Source organism: Mobula birostris, chromosome 2 (assembly GCF_030028105.1).
Source record: "Mobula birostris isolate sMobBir1 chromosome 2, sMobBir1.hap1, whole genome shotgun sequence".
In the NCBI taxonomy this organism is placed as follows: domain Eukaryota; kingdom Metazoa; phylum Chordata; class Chondrichthyes; order Myliobatiformes; family Myliobatidae; genus Mobula; species Mobula birostris.
Window position 1 is genome coordinate 173,125,026 of NC_092371.1, and position 22,942 is coordinate 173,147,967.

The window sequence follows — 22,942 nt, forward strand, 5'->3', positions numbered from 1 at the left end:
CTCTGCCATCATCATATCAGAGTCCAGACCCATTGTCAGCCACCCCCTCCTCACCTTGAGAGCACTCGTCTCATCTTGTAGGCAGCCATCTTGTGAAACAAGCTTCTTGTCCCAAAGATTGCAAGGTGACTGGAAGATCATTCTTATCATCGTGCATTGAACGTTATAGTGCAATACAGGCCCTTCAGCCCACGATGTTGTGCCAGCCTCTTAACCTCCTCCAAGATCAATCTATTCTCTTGAAAATAACCCTCTGAGAGAGAATCTCCTCTGCTTCCTGCCGCTATAACGATCCGCCTTAAACCCACACCCTCTTGATCTGCTGCAGGGAACTTACTTTCGGGCCAAATCTAGGGCTTTGTACCCACGTTGTGTGTGAAGCACCTTACCAGCTGTGTGTGTGCACGCTATTCGGAAGTCACGGTCCTGATGAGGGTGGGGACCGAAACAAGAAGTATTTTAATGCTGAGTTATTTTGGGTTTAGTTGCTCTTCAGTGCTGTGGTTTACTTACACTGACAGTGTGACCATTTTACATATTTAACAACCAGACAACTGCCCTTTCCAGTCCTAGTCATTTGAACAGTACACTTTGAAACTGGCTTTTAATTCATGGTGGATTGTGAAAAAGTCCTCTTAGTTAAAAAGACAATGTGGTCCTTTGAAACATGCTAATTGCAATCACTTTTGCTGAATTCAGGATTGGATGGAGGTTGTTAAATTTCTGGGTTTTTTTGTGTGCAAGTCGAGCTATCTCTTGACCTATCACTGCACCGCGGTTAGTGCGACGCTATTACAGCTTGGGGCATCGGAGTTCGGAGCTCAGTTCCGATGTCCTCTGTAAGAAAGTTTGTATGTTCTTCCCGTGTGTGTGTGGGATTCCCTTGGGTGCTCCTGTTTCCTCTACAGTCCAAAGAGATATCTTTTAGTAGGATAATTGGTCGTTATAAATTGTCCTGTGATTAGGCTGGGGTTAAATTGGTGGGTGGCTGGGCCGGAAAGGCCTGCTCTGTGCTGTATCTGTAAAGTAACAAAAATCAGTCATTTCCTTTTGTCCACATGGCATGAATGAACGGTGAACTATATGGACCCAACTGCCTTGGATCGAGACATGCACTGTTCCTTAAGGAAGGGTAGTTTTGTACAGGGTAGTAACACAAAATGGGCCCTCGCACTCATTGTCAAACACTGTGTGGTCATTGCCACCAGCAAATTAAATGTCAATTTTACCCCCTCTCCATGGCCTCATCGTGTCTATAGAGAAGGCCATGGACAGACATGTTGGAGTTGGAATGGGAACGGGAAGTCGAATTGAAATGGGAAATCCCGCCTTTTGTGGCAGACAGAGCAGCAAGTTCCCAGCAGGGAGCCTTAATTAAGAGGTATTTATAGTGTGGTGGAAGCAGTCAGATATTTGACAGATCTTTATTATTTGAGACTTTAGATCAAGCAATCGTTACTAATTTATGCCTTTGCCATTTAGCCTGTCCAAATTAAACCGGGTTTATGTCGAGTCTTGATAAATTAGGAAAAAAACTTGGAGAGTGGTCCCTGTGATTCACCTCCAGAATGGCCAAATTTTTAGGCCATGATGCTTTCTGCACATTCTTATTACCGTTCTTCACCAATCCATGTACCTATACACCTCTTTTTAATCACTATGCAAGTTCATTGTATGCTAACCCAGTTAAAGTGAAACCCCATGCAAACTACGTAACTTCTAGACTGTTAGGCATTGTTCTTATATTGAGTTGCTAGTGCTTCATGTAGCATTGGAAAGAAATAGTCTTTTTTAAAAACTGGGTTATCTTCAGAATTTAGGAGCTGGATTCCTTTTAGTTGAAACTGCTTTTCAACACCCTTGTTTCTGGTTTTCAGATTTTAGCATCGATATTATTTTGTGCCTGTGCTTCTGTTGTGATCAGCTGACATTTTCCTTGTTTATTTGCAGCTTTCTTTGGGGCTACCCTGAACAGTTTCATTCACGTGCTTATGTACTCCTATTATGGTCTCTCTGCCGTCCCAGCCATGAGACCTTATCTCTGGTGGAAGAAGTACATTACTCAAGGACAATTGGTAAGTGTGTTTCATTGGAATCAGATGTTGACATTGATATACAGATGATGAGATCGGGGTCCAGTCCGTAGCTTAGGGTGGTAAAGAAGGCACATGGCATTCGTACCTTCACTGGTTGGGACACTGTGATCCAGAGAAAGATGGTTTCATTTGACTAATGAATACCCTTCTACCATTGAGGTCTGGACACTAGGACAGCAAGCTGCTTACCGATTACCACTGCTGCTCACTACATGCATTTTGAATTATATTTATGGTAATATTTTGGTTTATACGCTGTGTGTGATATATGTATAACCTCTCACCAGGCTCATATGTAAACTTGGCTTGTTAGCTAACTCTGCTAATAGCCATGTGATTCAGTGGTGAGAATGCCACCTTTCATAAGCAATATATGTCTAGGGTCGGTATGATTTATGGTTCAACCAAACAGGAAAGCTGGGATGTTCTGATTAAGGAACATTGATTGTTGCGAATGCCGTGTAAATACTGCTGCATGCAAAGTTATCGTTCACCAGAAAATTAACAGATCATACACTGGCATAAAATGATAAAGAAATATATTTACCAAATTTATAATTACAGGAAAAAAAAGAAAAATGAAAGGGCCCATTACAGTTCAACCAGTCCAATGTACACCTAAGCGTTGGACCTCATTTCTGGAGTAGTGGAGGGTGTATTGCTTTCCTCACAGGTTGGACCCAGGTCTGTGTGAAAGCACTGGCCACAGCCCGAACTTCCCTCCAGAACCATCTCGAATGAACTGGCTACCTCAGGAGTACTGGCACTTCCTCCTTGGAGCCATTCATCTGTACAAAGCACCTCTTACAATGGGGTCTCTCCTTCAAGTGTCATTCTACGACATCTTCCCTTGTGCTCCATTCAGCAGTTACCACCAAAAAGACCCCAAGCCAGAGTACTGCCCTTCAGAAATCTCTTCCTGCCCAGCTCCCTAGAACCTTCTGTCACATCCCACAATCCTGATTGGATGACACAACATTCCTAAATTGGACAACATGGCTGCTTATCTTTAGCTGAAGCCAGAACACTCTTACCAGCAGGACACACTGCTTTCACACAAAATGCTACAATAAAACACCTCACAGCATAGCAGGAGAAACCTTACTCAGGGCATTACATGTAACGTTCCGTTATTTTGGCTCGTGTATGTCTAGGGGAAATCCCGCCCAGCACCTGCTTCAGCAGTCCCCTCAGGGTCAATCGTCGCCCGAATCAATCACAAACATCAATCATCAGCCAGCACACCCAGTAAATTTTAACACATACACTTTATAGATATTACTAATTCTAGGGCATTAATATACATGTGATACAGAGAGGAAAGTAATGAAAAAAAAAGGCGCCAACACTTATTCAAAGTCCAAGTTCTTCGCGCGCTACCGTTGGAGCTCAAGTTCGACGTCAGACGACCACCCGAATTCCGTCGACCCACGGCTCGGGACCACCCGAAGTGATCGACCGGAGCCTCTCCGCACGTCCGCCGTCCTCCTCGTCTCTCCTCCCGACTCCCCGCCCAAAACTCAGTCCACAGTCATATCATACAGCATGGCATCCGAAAACAAAACGATACATAACCACCCATTGGCTAATAGCACCCTCTTATCACCCTCTAAACCACAATAAACTGCTAGCGCAAACTCTCTGCAGCGTTAAAACACAACAAAGCCGCATTCCACAGATTAACATAACAAAAATCGCCATTTTAAATGTAACAAAAGAAAGACCCCGTACACTCTCCCCCCACCTAAAAAAAGTCATGCCCTCATGACGTTAACAGAATTCACTAGTACTCCTTGTAAAACACAAAACCCAACCCAGGTGCATAAAGCAGTGACATAACTTTGCAGGGCAGTAGAGATTACACCCTGCTCTCCCGGCGCTATATAAGTGAGTCTTTCCGGGGGATGCCTACTCCTCTGAGGCCTCAGGACTTCCTCTGTGGACTCTCCCTGTTCAGACACCCCAGGTGACCCCTCGAGCCGATCTGTCGGACCTTCCCCTTCACCGGGATCCCTCTGCCCCGGTGAGCCCTCTGGCTCGGGTTCTGCCTCCACCCTCTCCTCCCCCAATTCCGGCTGTAATACAGGCGGCTCTGCAACACCCTCCCTCGGTCCCCCTGACTCAGTGATGGAAGGGCCAAGAGTCTCTTCTCCCCGCACCGGGGAATCAGCGAACGGAAGCAGGTACCACACGTCCGAATCATCATCTTCCGATGACGTATCCCTTCTCGAGGTGGGGACCGGCCCCGTTTTCTTCGCAGCGGCCTCTTCCCGCGCCCCGCGCCCTCGCAGAGTCCTCGTACTAGGAGTAAACTCCCATTCGGACTCTAGGTCCATCTTCACCTCTCGACCCAGAGGCAACAGGTGGTTCCGATGGAGTACCTTGACAGGCCCCTGCCCGCCCTCAGGTCTCACCCGGTAAACCGGGAGATTCGGCATCTGACTCTCCACCACATATGGGGTGGCTGCCCAACGGTCCGCCAACTTGTGCTTACCCTGTAGTCCTAAATTCCGGATGAGGACTCGGTCTCCCGGCAATAGCTGGACGAACTTTACCTTCTGATCATACCTCCTTTTATTCCGCTGGTTCTGCTTGGTGGCTGCCGCCTCAGCCAACTCGTACGCCCTTTTCAACTCTCTCCTCATATCGGACACGTACTTCAGACATGGCTTCGAAGGTATTTCCCCCGCTTCAGTCCCAAAACACAGATCAATGGGCAACCTCGCTTCCCGTCCGAACATCAGATAGTAGGGCGAGTACCCCGTAGCATCATTGCGAGTACAATTGTAACAATGAACCAAATGGGCGATGTGCTGACTCCACTTACTCTTCCGTCCAATCTCCAAGGTGCCGAGCATGTCCAGCAGGGTCCGGTTAAACCTCTCGGGCTGAGGATCACCCTGAGGGTGATAGGGGGTGGTTCTGGACTTTTCAACCCCAAGCATATCCAGCAATTCATGGATAAGCCTGCTCTCGAAGTCCCGTCCCTGATCACTGTGGATCCGCCGGGGAAGGCCATAATGAACAAAGTACTTCTCCCATAACACCTTCGCCACTGTAGTCGCTTTCTGATCCTTAGTAGGAAAAGCCTGCGCATATCTAGTGTAGTGATCCGTGAGGACCAAAACATTCGCGGTATTGCTGGTGTCCGGCTCAATAGACAGGAAATCCATACACACCAGGTCCATGGGTCCTGCACTCTGCAAGTGGGATAACGGAGCCGCCTGCGCAGGCAAGGTCTTCCTCCTGACGCAACGGCTACAGGTCTTACAGTATTCTTCCACCTCCCCCCTCATCCGGGGCCAGTAAAACCGGTCCTTGACTAATCCATAGGTCTTCTCTACCCCTAAGTGCCCGGAATCATCATGTAGAGCCTGAAGCACAGCCTTTCGATACTTCTCGGGCATGACCAGCTGCCAGCGCCGGGGGTGGTCCGGAGGCGAAGTGACTCGGTACAGGACGTGGTTCTTCAGCTTCAACCGGGGCCACTCCTTCAGTAGTAGAGGAACGGAGGCATGTTTCGCCTTCTCCACCTGCCCCATATCACCCTGGCTAACCGCGTACCAGATAGTGCCAAGGCTTGGGTCATCACGCTGAGCCGCCTGTACTTCCTGGTGACTCAACTCCGGCAGCTGCCGGTTCCTCAGAGCAGTCACATTACAGTAACCAGTGGGCAGCGCGTCACCGTCAGCCCCCAGTTGATCTACTGCCCGATCCGTTCCCATCTGTGCTCCTACTTCCCCGTCGCTCCCAACTTGACACATGGCCTTTACTCCCTGGGCAGGGACACTCTTCCACTCCTCGGCCGTGCCCGACTCGTCGTGCGCCCGACGAGACAGGGCATCTGCATCGATGTTCCGACTCCCCGGGCGGTACTTCAGGCTGAACTCATAGGCAGACAAGGCTGCTACCCACCGGTGCCCAGTAGCGTCCAGCTTCGCCGAAGTCAGGATATAAGTGAGGGGGTTGTTATCAGTTCTCACTTCAAACTGGGCCCCGTATAGGTAGTCACTCAACTTGTCTACCACCGCCCATTTCAATGCCAAGAACTCCAGCTTGTGAGTGGGATAGTTTCTCTCAGATGGCGACAAGCTCCGACTGACAAACGCCACTGGCCTCAATCCGTTTCCCTGTTCCTGGTACAGAACAGCCCCAAGACCCTCGTGACTGGCATCAGTGTGTAGAACATACGGCTTCCGGGGATCAGCAAAAGCCAACACTGGGGCCTGTGTCAGCGCCCTTTTTAGAGATTGGAACGCCTCCTCACATTGAGCATCCCACCTCACTCCAAAAGGCTCCCCCGGGTTCAAGTATCCTCCTACCTCCGACCCTCGGTCTCCCTTCCTCCTCCTCCCCCCCATAGGTGGATAGCCACACAACAGCTGGTTCAATGGATGACTCATTTTCGCATATCCTTTCACGAATCGCCGGTAATATCCGCAAAACCCCAAAAACGAGCGTAAGGCGCTCACCTTCTGAGGTCTCGGCCAGGTGGTGACTGCGGCTATCTTATCCGGATCGGTGGCCACTCCATTTCGCGAGATTATGTGCCCAACATAACTGACTGACGTCTTACAGAACTGGCATTTATCCAGGGAAAGTTTTAACCCTTCCTCTTTCAGCCGACTCAGCACCTTCAGCAGCCGCTCCTCATGTTCCTCCAACGTAGATCCGAACACTATCAGGTCGTCCAGGTACACCAATACCTCCAGCAGGTTCATGTCCCCCACTGTCCGCTCCATGAGCCGCTGAAAGGTGGCTGGGGCCCCCGAGATACCTTGGGGCATTCGTTCGAACTGGAAAAACCCCAGGGGACAGATAAAGGCTGTCTTCTCCTTATCAGTCTCGCTCATCGGAATCTGGTAATACCCACTCCGCAAATCCAATACACTGAACCACTGTGCACCACTTAGACAGGCCAATGCATCTTCCACCCTCGGGACCGTATATTGGTCGGGAACAGTGCGGCGGTTCAGGGTCCTATAGTCCACGCACATGCGTACCTTCCCATTTTTCTTCCTTGCCACCACTATGGGGGACGCATATGGGCTTCGGGCCTCCGCAATAATCCCGGCATCTTTCAACTGCCGCAAGTGCTGCCGCACATCCTCCACATCTGCTGGGGCCAACCGCCGCGACCTCTCCCTAAACGGGGTGTCATTTGTTACCCGAATGGTGTGCCGAGTGCTCTTGGAAAACCCTACATCAAACTCGCCCTGAGAAAAGACATCCCCTAACTTCAGCATCTTCTCCACCAGCCTGCTCTTATACGCCGGCGGTACAGGGGAGTTTTCAAAATTAAAGGCCTCCTCGGTCAGCCGCCCCCCGTCTCCCAATAGTTCTCTTCCAGTGGGCTTCACAGGGGCGCTGGACATCACCATCACCGGGAACAAGTGCGCGAGGGGCATCCCGCGCTTAAAGGTGATCTCCCTCTCCGTTATGTTCCGTATCATCACCCCCATCCGCCGTGCCTGTACAGCTGAGGGCCTCTGCAATTCAGGTCTCACCAGCGCCCCAGCCGGGAACCAGAACTCCCTTTCCAGGTCGTCGGGGGCGACTACTAGCAGGGCCTCTCCCGGCGGCAATCCGGGGAATCTGGGGGTTCCCATCACTAATGCCGCCTCCCCTGGCTGTATCACCTTAGGCCTCGCCTGAGTGCACCACACCGTCCCTCGTTTGCACTCCGGGTCCAGCCCCTGGGGGTCACTCACTCCTTCGTACACTCCTCGGAACACGGGGTGTACCGAGAGGGTCTCCAAAAAGTTCTCCCCCCCCTTCTTCTTACAGGCTCCCAAGAGCCGTCGCACCAGAGGGGAGTTAGTCCCCACCAACAGGGCAGCACCACCGGTCTCCACCGGATCCGGACAAACCAACACCAGCGTCTCAAAGGCTTCCGATACTCCCACATCTCCCTCTGAAAATTCCACTCTCACTGACAAGTATCCATCGTACGGGTAATCACCATCACTTATGCCCCAAATCTCCAATGCGTTAAACGGAGTTACTGCCAAATGCTTCAGATATTGGTTGTAGAACGACCGGTACAGTAAGGTAACCTGCGACCCGGTGTCAAGGATGGCTTTCGCAAAGATCCCCTCTATCCGTAGGGACACGCTGGAACGGGGTCCCACCAGCCCATCAGGAATTTGGGCTTGTTTGTTCCGGGGTTCCATAGGGGTTTTCTGGGAACGTGTTCCTCCCGAGACTCCAGTCCGTTCCCTCACTGAGCCTCTCTTAAGTTTCCCGACACCTCTCCCTTCTTGGTGGCCTGGGGGCCCTCCCCCCTCGGCGCATTTCGTCTCTCACAATCCTTCCGTAAGTGGCCAGCTTCCCCACAGTGGTAGCACGCCCCCGGCCACTCACATTCCCGGCGGAAATGCCCCTCTCTCCCACAGTTATAGCACCCACTACTCGCCGCCTCTCTCCTCCCGATACGGGCCCCCGAGGACCCCTTGGATTTCTCTGGTCTCATCCCGGCTACCACCTCCTGAACCGCTGAAAACCGTCCCTGAGGGTCCGAGCCCCCTGGTCGGCCCAAAGCACACTCCTCGGCCCGTACCTCTCGGATCAGCCGTCCGAATGATGGAGGGGAGCTCTGCTTAAATGACTGCCGTACACTCCAAGCCACCCTGTCATCCTCCCGGGAACCGCTACATATCTGGCTCATCCTTAACTCCGCCACATCGTCCTCCCTCACTATACCTCGTCGCAGCAACCCCGTAAGCTTTCCTTCCAGCCTGAAAGCATAGTCGGAGAGCTTTTCCCCTCTTCTCTGCCCCATCCGTTGAAACTCTGCTAAATGCCGCCAGGGATCCCCTGACAGTCCAAACACTTCCTCCAAAGCGTCTAAACACTCCGATAGGGAAGCCAAGGGGCGTGCCGCTCTCAGATCGCGGACCACCCGGGCTGCCCCGCCCCTTAAGCTTTCCACCAATCGCTGTCTCTTTTCCTCATCCGAAACTGGCCACACCTCTAACAATTGGGATGTATCTTCAACCCAGGTCTCATAGTCATCCTCCCCTTCCGGGGTGGGCTTGGCTCCCGAGAAAATTCTCAGCTTCGGGCGGTGCACCTCAACCCTTCTCGCCAGGGAGATAATGGCAGCCGTTAACTCGGCAGTCTCCTCAAGCCCATGGGGGCGAGGCCTGGCCAAACCTTCCCACTCCGCACCTCTACCTCTTGCTACGGGCACCCGGCCGGGGGCCTCAACTAGCTCCTCCGGCACCTCCTCACTTGCGTCCTCGGGGAGGGTATGGAGACCCCACGGCCCCGCCTCCCCCTGGACATGGACTGTCGCTGGTAATTCTAAAGCCATGACGTCGGCACTCGCCCGCACCAACATCCAGCAAGCCTCCAGTTCTTTCCCACCCCTTCTAGCTACAAGTTCTACCTGCCCGATACCTTTAATCAAACTCAACCCTCGCACCAGTACCTCTGCCGGAATGCGATAATCGACCCCGCTTACCACACACGCATGATTCACCGGTACCTCCTCCATTTCACACCAACTTACAATCTTATCTCGCTCCATCTTCACACCACTTACCGCAACCACAAGTACAACTTTCCCGAAAAAAAAATCCAAATCCCTGACGGTAGCCCCCACTTGTAACGTTCCGTTATTTTGGCTCGTGTATGTCTAGGGGAAATCCCGCCCAGCACCTGCTTCAGCAGTCCCCTCAGGGTCAATCGTCGCCCGAATCAATCACAAACATCAATCATCAGCCAGCACACCCAGTAAATTTTAACACATACACTTTATAGATATTACTAATTCTAGGGCATTAATATACATGTGATACAGAGAGGAAAGTAATGAAAAAAAAAGGCGCCAACACTTATTCAAAGTCCAAGTTCTTCGCGCGCTACCGTTGGAGCTCAAGTTCGACGTCAGACGACCACCCGAATTCCGTCGACCCACGGCTCGGGACCACCCGAAGTGATCGACCGGAGCCTCTCCGCACGTCCGCCGTCCTCCTCGTCTCTCCTCCCGACTCCCCGCCCAAAACTCAGTCCACAGTCATATCATACAGCATGGCATCCGAAAACAAAACGATACATAACCACCCATTGGCTAATAGCACCCTCTTATCACCCTCTAAACCACAATAAACTGCTAGCGCAAACTCTCTGCAGCGTTAAAACACAACAAAGCCGCATTCCACAGATTAACATAACAAAAATCGCCATTTTAAATGTAACAAAAGAAAGACCCCGTACATACATATGTTTTGTGGTCCGGAGGAATGTTGTTTCATTTGGTTGTAAATATGTATAGTCAGATGACAATTAACTTGAGCTTGAGTGAGTATGTATATGAGTTAAGAAGTCGTGTTGAGCTGTATAGCCCTCTGATAAGGCTGCACTTGGAGTATTGAGTGTAATTCTGGTTGCCTCATGACAGGAAGGATGTGGAGACTTTGCAGAGGGTGCAGAAGAGTTGACCAGGATGCTGCCTGGATTAGAGAGCATGTGCTAGAAGGAGAGACTGGACAATCTTGGGATGTTTTCTCACAAACTCAGGGACGATCTCTTCAATGTTTATAAGATTATGAGTAGACAGAATCTTTCTCCCAGGGTAGAAAAGGAGCACAGGCATTTAAGGTGAAAGGAGGACAGTTTACAGGAGACGTGCAGGGCAGGATTTTTATGCAAAGAGTGGTGGAAGCAGCTATGACACTGGGGTTTAAGATGCTGTTACATACACGTGTGTGTATGCAGGAAATGGAGGCATATGGATCATGTGCTGGAAGAAAAGGTTTGGTTTAAATCAGCATCATATTCGGCACAGACATTGTGGGCCAAAGGGTCTGTTCCTGTACCATACTGTTCTCTGTCTGTGTGTGTGTTTATCACTCAAGAACAGAGATGCTGATGTTCTTATTTTGCATTGAAGGGAATCAGCCTGAGATTTTAACTTGTGCAGTTTCTTCAAATAGAGCTTTACAGCCAACTCCTTGTGACTGATCTCCCTGCTGTGTGTCAGACACTTTCCAGTCAGTGACTAATCAGGGTTTGGATGGTGGTTGCAGTTTCCAGATGGTGACCGAGTTAACCTTGACAGCTCACTGGCCTGTGATGAGAGGGATGTAGGAGAGATGTTTAATGGAAAGATCTGACAGTGCAGAATCCTGAGAGGGAACATAGTGAAGGAGCAGAGTCAGTCGTGGCAAATTCAGGCACAGAACTGGAATAACCTCCAATTCTGATGATTGTGAGGCTGGGTATGAGATGGTTATTGAGAAAGACTTTCTTTGGGGTGGGGGGCAGGGGGTGGCAGGATAGATGTTGAGTTACTTTCACCAGTGGGAGTATCTTGAAAGAGGGTAAGCTGGTAAATCATTTTATTACCGTCACATGTTCTGAGGTAACATGAGAACCTTGCCTTGCACACTGCTCATGCAGATTTATTCATTACACAGTGCATTGAGGTAGAAAAGGGTAACATTCAAAGTTCAAAGTAAATTTATTATCAAAGTGCATATATATCACCAAATACAACCCTGAGATTCATTTTCTTGTGGGCATACTCAATAAATCTATAGAATAATAAACATGACAGAATCAATGAAAGACCACACCAACTTGGGCATTCAGTAAGTGTGCAAAAGACAACAAACTGTGCAAATACTAAAAGAAAGAAATAATAAAAACAAACAAAAAAACAATATATATCGAGAACATGAGATGAGTCCTTGAAAGTGAGTCCATAGGTTGTGGGTGGGAACATTTCAATTGCATTTAACATTTCACTTCAATTGTAATTACCAATGCAGAGTAAAGTGTAAAAGCTACAGATAAAGTAGTGCAGATAGACAATAAGGTACAAATCATAAGAAGATAGATTATGATCTCTAGAGTTTGTCTATTGTGTGAGCGAACCCATTCAATATTCTAAAAACAGCAAGATAGAAAATGTCGTTAAGCACGGTGGTATGTGCTTTCGTACTTTTGTATCTTCTGCCTGATAAGAGGGGAGAGAATAGAGCATATCCAGGGTGGGTGGGATCTTTGACTGAGCTGGCGAGAAATGTGGACAGAGTTCGTGGAGAGGAGGCTGGTTCCTATGATGTGTTGAGCTGCGTTCACAACTCTGCAGTTTTTTGTGGTCGTATGCAGAGGAATTGCCATACCAAGCTGTGATGCATCCATATAGGATACTTTCTGTGGCACATCGATAAAAATTGGTAAGGGTTGTTGGGGACGTGCCAAATTTCTTTAGCTTCCTGGGGAAGTAGAGCTGCTGGTGATCTTTAATGGGCGTGGCCTCTACTTGGTAGGATAAGGACAGGTTATTGGTGAAATAGAGATAATGGAGGAAAGGTTTAGAGTGAAAACGTAGCCTTGCTTGATTCTAGTGCCAATGGCATCAGCATCCCATCTCCAAGCCACGGCACTGGACGGTGGTAATCATGTGATTGCACAGGAGGCTCACGTGGTTGGCGAACTTTTGGCTTGTTAGAGGTGTACAAGATAATAAGGGGCATAAATCGAGTGGACAGTCAGACTTTCTCCCAGGACAGAAATGACCAATTCCAGGGGGCATAATTTTAAAACGACTGAAGGACAGTATAAGGGGGTTAGGTTTTCTCTACAGAGAGTGGTGAATGTCTGGAACATGCTGCCATGGGTGGTGATAGAGGCAGATACATTAGGGACATGTAAGAAAACTATTAGACAGGCACATGGGCGATAGGAAAATGAAGGGCTACAGCAGCAGGGAAGGGATGAACCTATCTTAGTGTAGGTTAAAAAGTCAGCACAACATCATAGGCTGAAGGACCTGTACTGTGCTGTATTTTCTGTCTTTTAACAGTTCGATATCTAGAGTTGGAACTTAAGGCAGGAAGTTGTCTTCAAGATGCAGTCAATGTAGCATCCACGCCAGTACCACCAGACTCAAAAAGTTATTTTCCCCCAACAGTAAGGTTGATCAACACCTCCACCCACTAACCCACCCCTCCACACTCCCAACCACCACTACGTTGTTATTTCCTGTCAGTGACGTTATGTACAGACACTCCTGTGCCAAGTGTAATATGTATAAGCAATCTAATGTATTTATATTTATTGTGGTTTTTATTATTATTATTGTGTGCTTTATCTTTTGTGGGGTTTTTTGTGCTGCATAGGAACCAGAGTAACAATTATTTTGTTCTCTTTTACGTTTGTGTACAGGAATTGATATTAAGCAATATTGAATCTTGAATCTCGACACTGCCATGAGTTTGCCAGCTCATTAACATGTGTAAATTAGCCTTCTCAGACAGTTGCAGCAGCAGACTATTAGTAAGGAAGTACTATTTGTTAACGCTATTGACAATTGCCTCTAACATTTTCACACACCAAATGACAAAGTGCAATTTTATCTATTTTTTGAGTGTCTATTTTAAGCCTGGTTCCAGCTTCAGAATTCGACTTTTTCCTTTAACACGAGTCTAGGTTTACAGTGACTCTTGATTGGATCTCACGGATTGTGAGACTGACTGCTTATATATAGAAATACAGCACAGTACAGGCCTTTCTAGCCCAATGAGCCGTGTCGCCCAGCGCCCCACCTTTACTTAACACTAGCCTAATCGCAGGACAATTTACAATGACCAATTAACCTGCTAACCCATAACTATTTGGACTGTGGAAGGAAACCGGAGCACCCGGAGAAACCCACGCAGCCAAGTGGAGAACCTACAAACTTCTTACCGACGGCGGCAGAATTGAATTCAGACCTCCGAGGCTCTGCGCTGTAATAGCATTACACTAACTTCAATGCTACCATGGCGCTTCTAATGTCATCCCCCGGCAGATATAACATAGTTATGGAGAAGAAATTTTCCCGGGGGCACGTCACCATGCACCCACCACTCACTGTGTTAAAAAAAAACTACTTCTACCTTCCCCTAAGCACTTTAAAGTTATGCCTCCTTGTATTAGCCATTTTCATCTTGGGGAAATGTCTTATGGTTATGGAGAGAAAGCAGGAGAATGGGGTTAACAGGGAAAATATAATAACCAGAAGACCATAAGACATAGGAGCAGAATTAGTCCACTTGGACCATTGAGCCTGTCCACCATTTCATCATGGCTGATTTATTATCCTTCTCAGCTGTATTTTCCTGCCTTCTCCTCTTAACCCTCCATGCCCGGACTAATCAAGTACCTATTAACCTCCCCTTTAAATGTACCCAATGACTTGGCCTCCACAGCTGTCCGTGGCAGTACTGACCACAGTGGAATACAATTGAATGGCAGAGCACATTCGATGGGCTGAATGGCCTAATTCTTTTTCTATGTCTTATGATGTTTAAAAATTTCCTCAGCATAATCATTACCGAGGATCTCACATGTTCTCTACATACCAGCCGTGTGGTGAAAAAGGTACAACAGCGCCTCTTTCACCTCAGACGGTTGAAGAAGTTTGGTATGGGCTCCCAAATCCCAAGAACTTCCTATAGGGGCACGATTGTGAGCATCCTGACTGGCTGCATCACTGCCTGGTATGGGAACACTACTTCCCTCAATTGCAGGACTCTGCAGAGGGTAGTGCAGACAGCCCAGCGCATCTGTAGATGTGAACTTCCTACTATTCAGGATATTTACAAAGACAGGTGAGTAAAAATGGCCCAAGTAAAAAGGATCACTGGGGACTCAAGTCACCCCAGCCACAAACTGTTCCAGCTGCTACCATCTGGGAAACAGTACCGCAGCATAAAGGCCAGAGCCAGCTTCTTCCACCAGGCCATCAGACTGCTTAATTCATGCTGACACAACTGTATCTCTATGTTATATTGACTGTCCTGTTGTACATACTATTTATTATAAATTACTATAAATTGCTCATTACACAGACAGAGACGTAAAGATTTTTACTCATCATGTATGTGAAGGATGTAAGAAATAAAGTCAATTCAAATTCAGTACATGTGACAATAACAAACCAATACGACTCAGGCCATATCACATGTTTTAACTTGTCTTTACTTAAGGTATTTAAGATCTGTTTCTCCAGTAGGGTGGCACTGTAGTGAAGTGGTTAGTGTAATGCTTTACAGTGCCAGGAACTCGGGTTCAATTCCTGCCATTGTCTGTAAGGAGTTTGTACGTTCTCCCCATGACCATGTGGGTTTCTTTTGGGTGCTCTGGTTTTCTCCCACATTCCAAAGATGTCTGGGATATACTTAGTGAGTTGTGGGCGTGGTGTATTGGCGCTGGAAGCATGGCAACACTTGCCATTTGCCCTTCGCGCATCTTGGACTGTGTTGGTCATTGACACAAACGATATATTTAGTGTGTTTCAGTTTAAAGCTAATTTAAAGATCTTTATTACTGTTTTCAGCTGCAGTTTGTTCTGACGATAATCCAGACCAGTTTTGGTGTTATCTGGCCCTGTGGATTTCCGAGTGGCTGGCTGTACTTTCAGATTGGCTACATGATCTCCCTAATTATTCTCTTCACAAACTTCTACATACAGGTAAGTGATCATGTTGGGTAGCTGTGTGACTAATTCTAACTGGTACACCTTTATTGCACCAGTTGTTTTTAATTCAAGTTGAAAATCCCTGTGTTAGGCTGTGCACCTTGCACATCTTTCAAGAGAGATTCACCCAAAATAAATTGAGCTAAATTGAAGGGAAAATTATTCCACAAGTGTTTGGAGTTGGAGAGCGTCAAAAGCTTTAAATGGCTTGATGTCAACATTTCAGGGGGTCTGTCCTCAGACCATCATGTAAGTGTCATCACAAAGAAAGCATGACAGCACCTCTTCTTTCTTAGAAGTTTGCATAGAAATGGCATGTCACTAAAAACATTGACAAACTTCTGTAGATGCACAGTGGAGAGTATCCTGACTGGCTGCATCATGGCCTGGTATGGAAACACCAATACACAGGAATGGAAGAGGCTAGAGAAAGTGATGGTTACAGCCCAGTACATTGCAGGCAAAGCCCTCCCCACCATTGAGCACATTTACAAGGAGCACTGCTACAGGAAAACAGCATTCACCATCAAAGGCCTCCATCATCCAGGCAATGTTCTCTTCTCACTGCTGCCATTGGCAAGGAGGTACAAAAGCCTTAGGTCCCACACCCCCAGGTTCGGAAACAGTTATTACCCTTCAACCATTTGGCTCCAGAACGGGTGTGGACATCTTTACTTCAACTCTGAACTGATTGCACAACCTATAGATTCAATTTTCAAGGACATTTTACAAATCATGTTCTCAGTATGTTGTTTGCTAATCTTTGCCTGTTTTAAGACCATAAGGCATACAGTACTTTGCAAAAGTCTCAGGCACATATATATAGCTAGAGGTGCCTAAGACTTTTGCACAGTACTGTAGAAATTTTATGTATTGCACTGTACTGCTCCTGTTTAAAAAAAAAACAAATTTCATGACATAATGTTTATTGTGAACTCATAAAATAAGTTGTCCAAAAAGGGAGCAAAAAAATTAGTGAGGAAGTTTTCATGAGTTCATTGTCCATTCAGAAATCTGATGATGGAAGGAAAGGAGCTGTTCCTGAAACATTAAGTGTGTGTCTTCAGGCTCCTGTACCTCCCTCTTGAATGTAGCAATGTCCTGTGTCATAGGAGTCCTTAATGATGCGGCGCAAACCTTTTGAGGTATCACCTATCGAAGGTGATCTTTAAGATGAATTGCTTTAGGCTTGTGAATTGGCTATGCTATCGTCTGCAAGGTTCATCCACGCTGACTGTGTTTCCTTTTCGTGTTTCGACATTTCCAGACCTACAAGAAGAAGGGCGCTTGCCAAAGTAAAGACTGTCTAAATGGCTCCACATTAGCCATGAACGGACACAGCAATGGCCTCTTTGCACCAATGGACCACAACTCAGCAAAGAAAACCCACTAAGTTTCCAGGGCCTGCACGGCACATCGTAGACACACTTAAGATTTTTGTGACGTTCTAAAGCAGTTTCAAAGGTTACCAACGTGTTAACTATATCCGGTCCTGCGTTGTATAGCCAGAGAGGCTGGGGACATGGAACTGAATATTGTTGTGATTAATAGGGAAAATAAATTTAGAGCAACTTCCTTGTCCGAAAAGTCTTAGATAGGTAGAGAAATTCATTACAACTCTATATAATTTTAAGAGTGCTAGATTATTTCCTGAACATGAGCAATGGACCCAGTGTAAATCAGGTAAAAGATAGTTAATTTTAGTTTACAATACTCTTGTTGCCTTACCGCTTATTTGTGTGTTAGGAATTGTCTTGTACTCATTCTAATCTTAAACCATATTTATTCATTTACGCTGAAATGTAATTTGGCACAGAATTTTGGCCCAAATGCCTTAGCTTTACCTAAAGTTTCAATGCTGCATAATTGTTAGGTTTTAACCATTTCAAGAATCCCATTTCTCCTTTGTATAGATGTACGCTCAGTGGCCACTTTATCTGGTATCTCCTGTAGCTAATAAAGAAGCCACTGAGTGAGTGTTCGTGGTCTTTTGCTGCTGTAGCCCATCCATTTCAAGGTTCAACATGTTGTGCATTCAGAGATGCTCTTCTGTACACCACTGTTGTAACGTGTGGTTATTTGAGTTACTGTCGCCTTCCTGTCAGCTTGAACCAGTCTGGCCATTCTCCTCTGTCCTCTGATTATCAAGGTGTTTTCGCCCACAGACCTGCTGCTTATTAGATTTTGTTTTTGTTTCTCACACCGTTCTTTGTAAAGTCTGGAGTCTGTTATGCATGAACATCACAGGACAGCAACAATTTCCGAGATACTCAAACCACCTGGTCTGGCACCAACAATCACTCCAGGGTCAAAGTCACTTAGATCACATTTCTTTCCCATTCTAATGTTTTGTCTGAACAACAACTGACTCTCTTGACCATGTCTGCATGCGTTTATGCATTGAGTTCCTGCCACATGATTGGTTGATTAGAAATTTGCATTAATGAGCAGATAGACCTCATAAAGTGGCCACCGATTATCCTAGTTGGCTCGTCAGTCTTAAAAAATAGGATTTGACTGCTGGCACATAAATGATTGAGGTGTGTTTAATACAGTCAATTCCTTGACAGTATAGATGACTATTCCATCTTCAGAAGTTGTCCACCCTTTTTGACTGATTGCTTCCAATTTGACTTAGCTAGTTGGTAGAGAATCTCTTGCCATTTTGAAACTTCCACTTTTGCCAGTGGATCTGATCCCATACTATTGCTTTATCTGACTTCACTTTGCCCTCGGCCAGAACTCCAACACCGCTTCCTCTTCCTTCTCAAAACATTTCTGCAGTTGCATCTGAGGCCGCTCGCAGAATTAACTTCAGGCTGTGAGTTCCAAGGTTTCCCGGGAAGAAGTAAATGTCTCCACTGAGAGTGTAAACGGTATCCTCCTCTTCTTCCTTCTCCCCCATCCTCCTCCCCCTTCATCTCGACCGGGGCATAGGCCACTGACAGCAGCTCGCTGGAGTCCTCTATCCCAGGCCAGTGTTTCAAGTTGTCCCCAAGTGAAGCCCATCTTCGAAGATCCTTCCTCTCCCAGGGATGAGGTCTTTGGGACTGGTATTGGTGTTTCTGTAGCTCTGGGATTTTACCTGATGAGTTTTCTAGGACTATGCTCTTCTCCTTTCACAGCCAGGGTAAGGACCATGCACGGTGGATTTAGTGTAAACCGTAAATGCTGGAAATTCATAATCTCCCAGAGAGCATATGAAAGGCAAGGAATTGTTTTTGTTTCTGAAGGACCTGTGGCTTCAGCATTTTCTGTTTTCAGTTCCAGTTTCCAGTGATCCTATTTAGTATTTATAGAGGATACACGTATAACATAAAAACAGAACAGAATTGGTGGTAAGTTCCCCATTTCTGTTAAAGAAACCTTTTAACTGAATCTGGCACACACGTTCATTGATGCATTTTTAAGTGTTGGTTTGTGGGGTAGCATGAGGAAATCAGATATCCCTAAGACATAGGAGCAGAATTAGTCTGTTCTACCATTCCATCATGGCTGATTTATTAATCTTCTCCACCCTATTCTCCTCTCTTCTCCCTGTAACCTTTGACACCCTTAGTAATGAAGAACCTATGAACCTCCACTTTAAATAACCCAATAACTTGAATGCTACAGATTCACCACCCTCTGTTTAAAGAAATTTTTCCTCATCTCTGTTTAAATGGACATCCCTATACTCTGAGGCTTTGCTCTCTGGTCCTAGTCTCCCCCATGATAGGAGACATCCTCTCCACATCCACTCTATTCTAGACCTTTGAATATTTGATAGGTGCCAGTGAGAATTCCCCCCAATTCTTCTAAACTCCAGAGAATACAGACACAGAGCCATCGAACACGCCTCATTTGTTAACCTTTTCATTTCCAGGATCATTTTCATGAACCTCTCAGTTGAAGTGGTATTTCTTTGAATAATTGATGCAGTTACACTTATGCCTTAACAAAATAGCAGGATTCAAAACGCCGTTGGAATCTCTGTGCGTAGAAAGAAAAATTGTATAATAGTTTCTAATTTGCATTAGTCAGCCATGCATCAACCTTAACTCTCTCCACTGTATTTGAAGTGCATGCTTGTGCATAGCTAATGTCTCAGTTGCTTCCCAATCACATGAATAAGTACTGTGAATAGGCATCATATCGCTCTTTCTTTGTAAAAAGACAGTATCTTATCTAATAACATTTTTGCCTGTAGCGATGTAGGATAGACTCCTGGTTCCTTTAAGTGGGTGTATTCTCAGTGGAAATATGAGCTGTGAGAGTTCTTTTTGACCCAGTGGCTGTAAATATTGCACACAGCTCTTTGGCTAGCCCAATTCTTTGGCCGAATCGATGAGTTGAATTACCAAATTCTGCTCCTATATCTTATAGAGTCATAGAGCACCACAACACATAAACAGGCCCATCGGCCCATCTAGTCCATGATGAACTATTACTCTGCCTAGTCCCATCAATCTGCACCCAGACCATAGCCCTTTATACCCCTCTTGTCCATGTAATTATCCACTTCTGATGGCAGCTCATTCTACACTTTAACAACCCTCTGAGTGAAGAAGCTCCCCCTCATGTTCCCCTTAAACATTTCACATTTCACCCTTAGCCCTTGACCTCCAGTTCCAGTCCCACCAAACCTCAGTAGAAAAGGCCTGCTTACATGTACGTTATCTATCTAGGTACCCTCCATGATTTTGTAGATCTCTGTCAAATCTCCCTTCATTCTCTTACACTCCAGGGAATAAAGTTCTGTAGTCTAACCATGGAACATCACCACGGAATAGGGTTTACACACCCCAGCACGGGAGTGTGTCATGTATCGACCGATCATTTGAGACTAAGGATAAAAGATGTCCCTATCACTTAATATCCAAGGTATAGCACAAGTCAGTTCTGAAGCCTTGGAGATTGGCGACTTAGAGCACCTAAAGTTTTGGTGGAAAAATTACTATGTTAATGAAGCTGGATTTTTTTTTACAATGAATTTAAGCTCATAAAAAGACAGTCTTTACTGAATTTGAAATTGTGTGCTGTTGGAACTTGACAGTCAGACATTCCAATGTGACAATTATTGCTTCTCTGGATAAGAATAATTGGTGTTAATGTTTGTAGAGGGAGCGAAATGTTTGATATCACACACAGAATGCTGGAGGAACTCAGCAAGTCAGGCATCACCTATGGACAGGAATAAACAGTCGACATTTTGGGCCAAGACCCTTCATCAAGTTGCTCTGGACTTCCAGTATCAGCAGAATCTCTTGTGCTTATAAAGTGTTTGCTATATTTGGAGTTACCAAGGCTACAGCTGCCAGATGGTCAGGGTTTCCAAGTACTTCTAGGATCTGTGGTTGTTTTAAACACTGCAAGAGGCAAGGACTGAACCCTGACGGTGAATGTTTGCTAGTGGAGGTGACCAAGAAGGCTGATACAGATAAAAATAAAATCAAAGAATGGCTGACTCAAGGCTAGTAGCTATCGTGGGAGCTAGAATTTCCCTGTCGGAGAACTACACACCAGGGATTTTTTTGTTCAGAACTTTACATGGGTTTCTCTAACACATATCAAAAGGAAAATTAATGCTAGGCCTGTGTTGAATCAAAGGCTGCGAACATTGTGAGCTACAAGCAAAACTATTTGTGTTGTCTTAATTAAGTGTGACATACTGTATCCCTCTTCTCGTATAAGTACTGAATTATTCAGTTTTGCTGCTCTCAAGTGTCAAATCACATGTTTTATTTGGTAAACGTTGATTATGAGTGTGCTGTTCTAACCTGTGTCTGAGTAACTTGTGTAGTCATCAGTTGTAACATTGACACACTCAAAATTTACAGAATTAAAACCTTTACTAAACTTCTACAGTTACCCTGTTTCATTTATGGTCCAGCAAATGCGCAAAACAAATACACACACACACACACACACACACACACACACACACACACACACACACACACACACACACACACACACACGCGCGCGCGCACAGAGTTTGGTTTGCTTGTTAACGCATTTTAAAACCAATAATACATTATCCACTCATTGGTATATTTTTTGGGTACTTCCTGTACCTAACGAAGTGACCACTGAGTGTGTTTGTGGTCTTCTACTGTTGGAGTTCAGAGATGCTCTTCGGCACGTCACTTTGGTAACACGTGATTACTTGAGTTACTGTCACCTTCCTGTCAGCTTGAACCAGTCTGACCATTCCCCTCTGACCTCACTCATTAACAAGACATTTTCACCCACAGAGCTGCTGCTCACTGGGATGGCAGTGATCCCGTTGGAGATGGCAGAAGTTACAGAGAATTATATGTTGGACCCAGAGGCTGGTGGGGTGGTAGGTGAGGACAAGGGGAACCCTATTCCTAGTGGGGAATATGAAGCCACACTCAGGTTGGAGGAACAACACCTTATATTCCGTCTGGGTAGCCTCCAACCTGATGGCATGATTGACTTCTCAAACTTCGGCTAATGCCCCATCTCCCCCTTGTACCCCATCCGTTATTTATATACACACATTCTTTTTCTCTCTCTCCTTTTTCTCCCTCTGTCCCTCTCACTATCCCCCTTGCCCATCCTCTGGGTTTCCCCCCCTCCCCCTTTTCTTTCCTCCCTGGGCCTCCTGTGCCATGATCCTCTCATATCCCTTTTGCCAATCAACTGTCCAGCTCTTGGCTCCATCCCTCCCCCTCCTTCTTTCAGTTAGTCCTGATGAAGGGTCTCGGCCCGAAACATCGACTGTACCTCTTCATAGGGATGCTGCCTGGCCTGCTGTGTTCACCAGCAACTTTTATGTGTGTTGCTTGAAATTCCAGCATCTGCAGATTTCCTTGTGTTTGTGTCCTCCTAATCTTTGTTCTAATTGGGTGTCCCTCTATTCTGAGGCCATGCCCACTGATCCTAGACTCTCCCACTATAGAAAACACCCTCTGCATGTCCATTCTATCTAGGTCTTTCAATATTTGGTAGGTTTCAATGATTCCCCATCATTATTCTTTATGGCATCTTGTCACCCAGAGTCAGCTCAATGCATTATATCATTGGGTGTTCACTGAGGTTTTACAAGGCATTGGTTAGACCGCACTTGGAGTATTGTGAGCAGTTTTGGGCCACTTATCTAAGAAAAGATGTGTTGGCATTGGAGAGGAGGTTCACAAGAACGATCCCGGGTATGAAAGAGTTATCGTGTGAGGAGAGTTTGATAGTTCCAAGTCTGTACTCTCTCGAGTTTAGTGGTTAAGAGCTTATGGGGAGAAGGCAGGAGAATGGTGTTGGAGAGGGATAATACATCAGTCAGGATGGAATGGCAGAGCAGAGCCAATGGGCTGAATGGCCTAACTCTGCTCTTACGGTCATGCTGCTCGGGAAGATTGTGGAACTAGAG

General features: G+C 46.4%; 1 protein-coding gene across 4 annotated transcripts in view; it reads left to right on the top strand.

Moving 5' to 3' along the window:
- The window catches only part of elovl5 (ELOVL fatty acid elongase 5), a 156,639-nt gene extending 135,231 nt beyond the window's left edge, over positions 1-21,408 (top strand). For all 4 annotated transcript variants that reach the window (XM_072251112.1, XM_072251111.1, XM_072251113.1 and 1 more), the window contains 3 exons: positions 1,951-2,075; positions 15,430-15,564; positions 16,838-21,408. In XM_072251112.1, coding sequence (XP_072107213.1) covers positions 1,951-2,075; positions 15,430-15,564; positions 16,838-16,963 — 386 coding nt within the window. In that variant the 3' untranslated portion in view covers positions 16,964-21,408. The remainder of the gene's footprint in view (positions 1-1,950; positions 2,076-15,429; positions 15,565-16,837) is intronic.
- Positions 21,409-22,942: the final 1,534 nt, after the last annotated feature.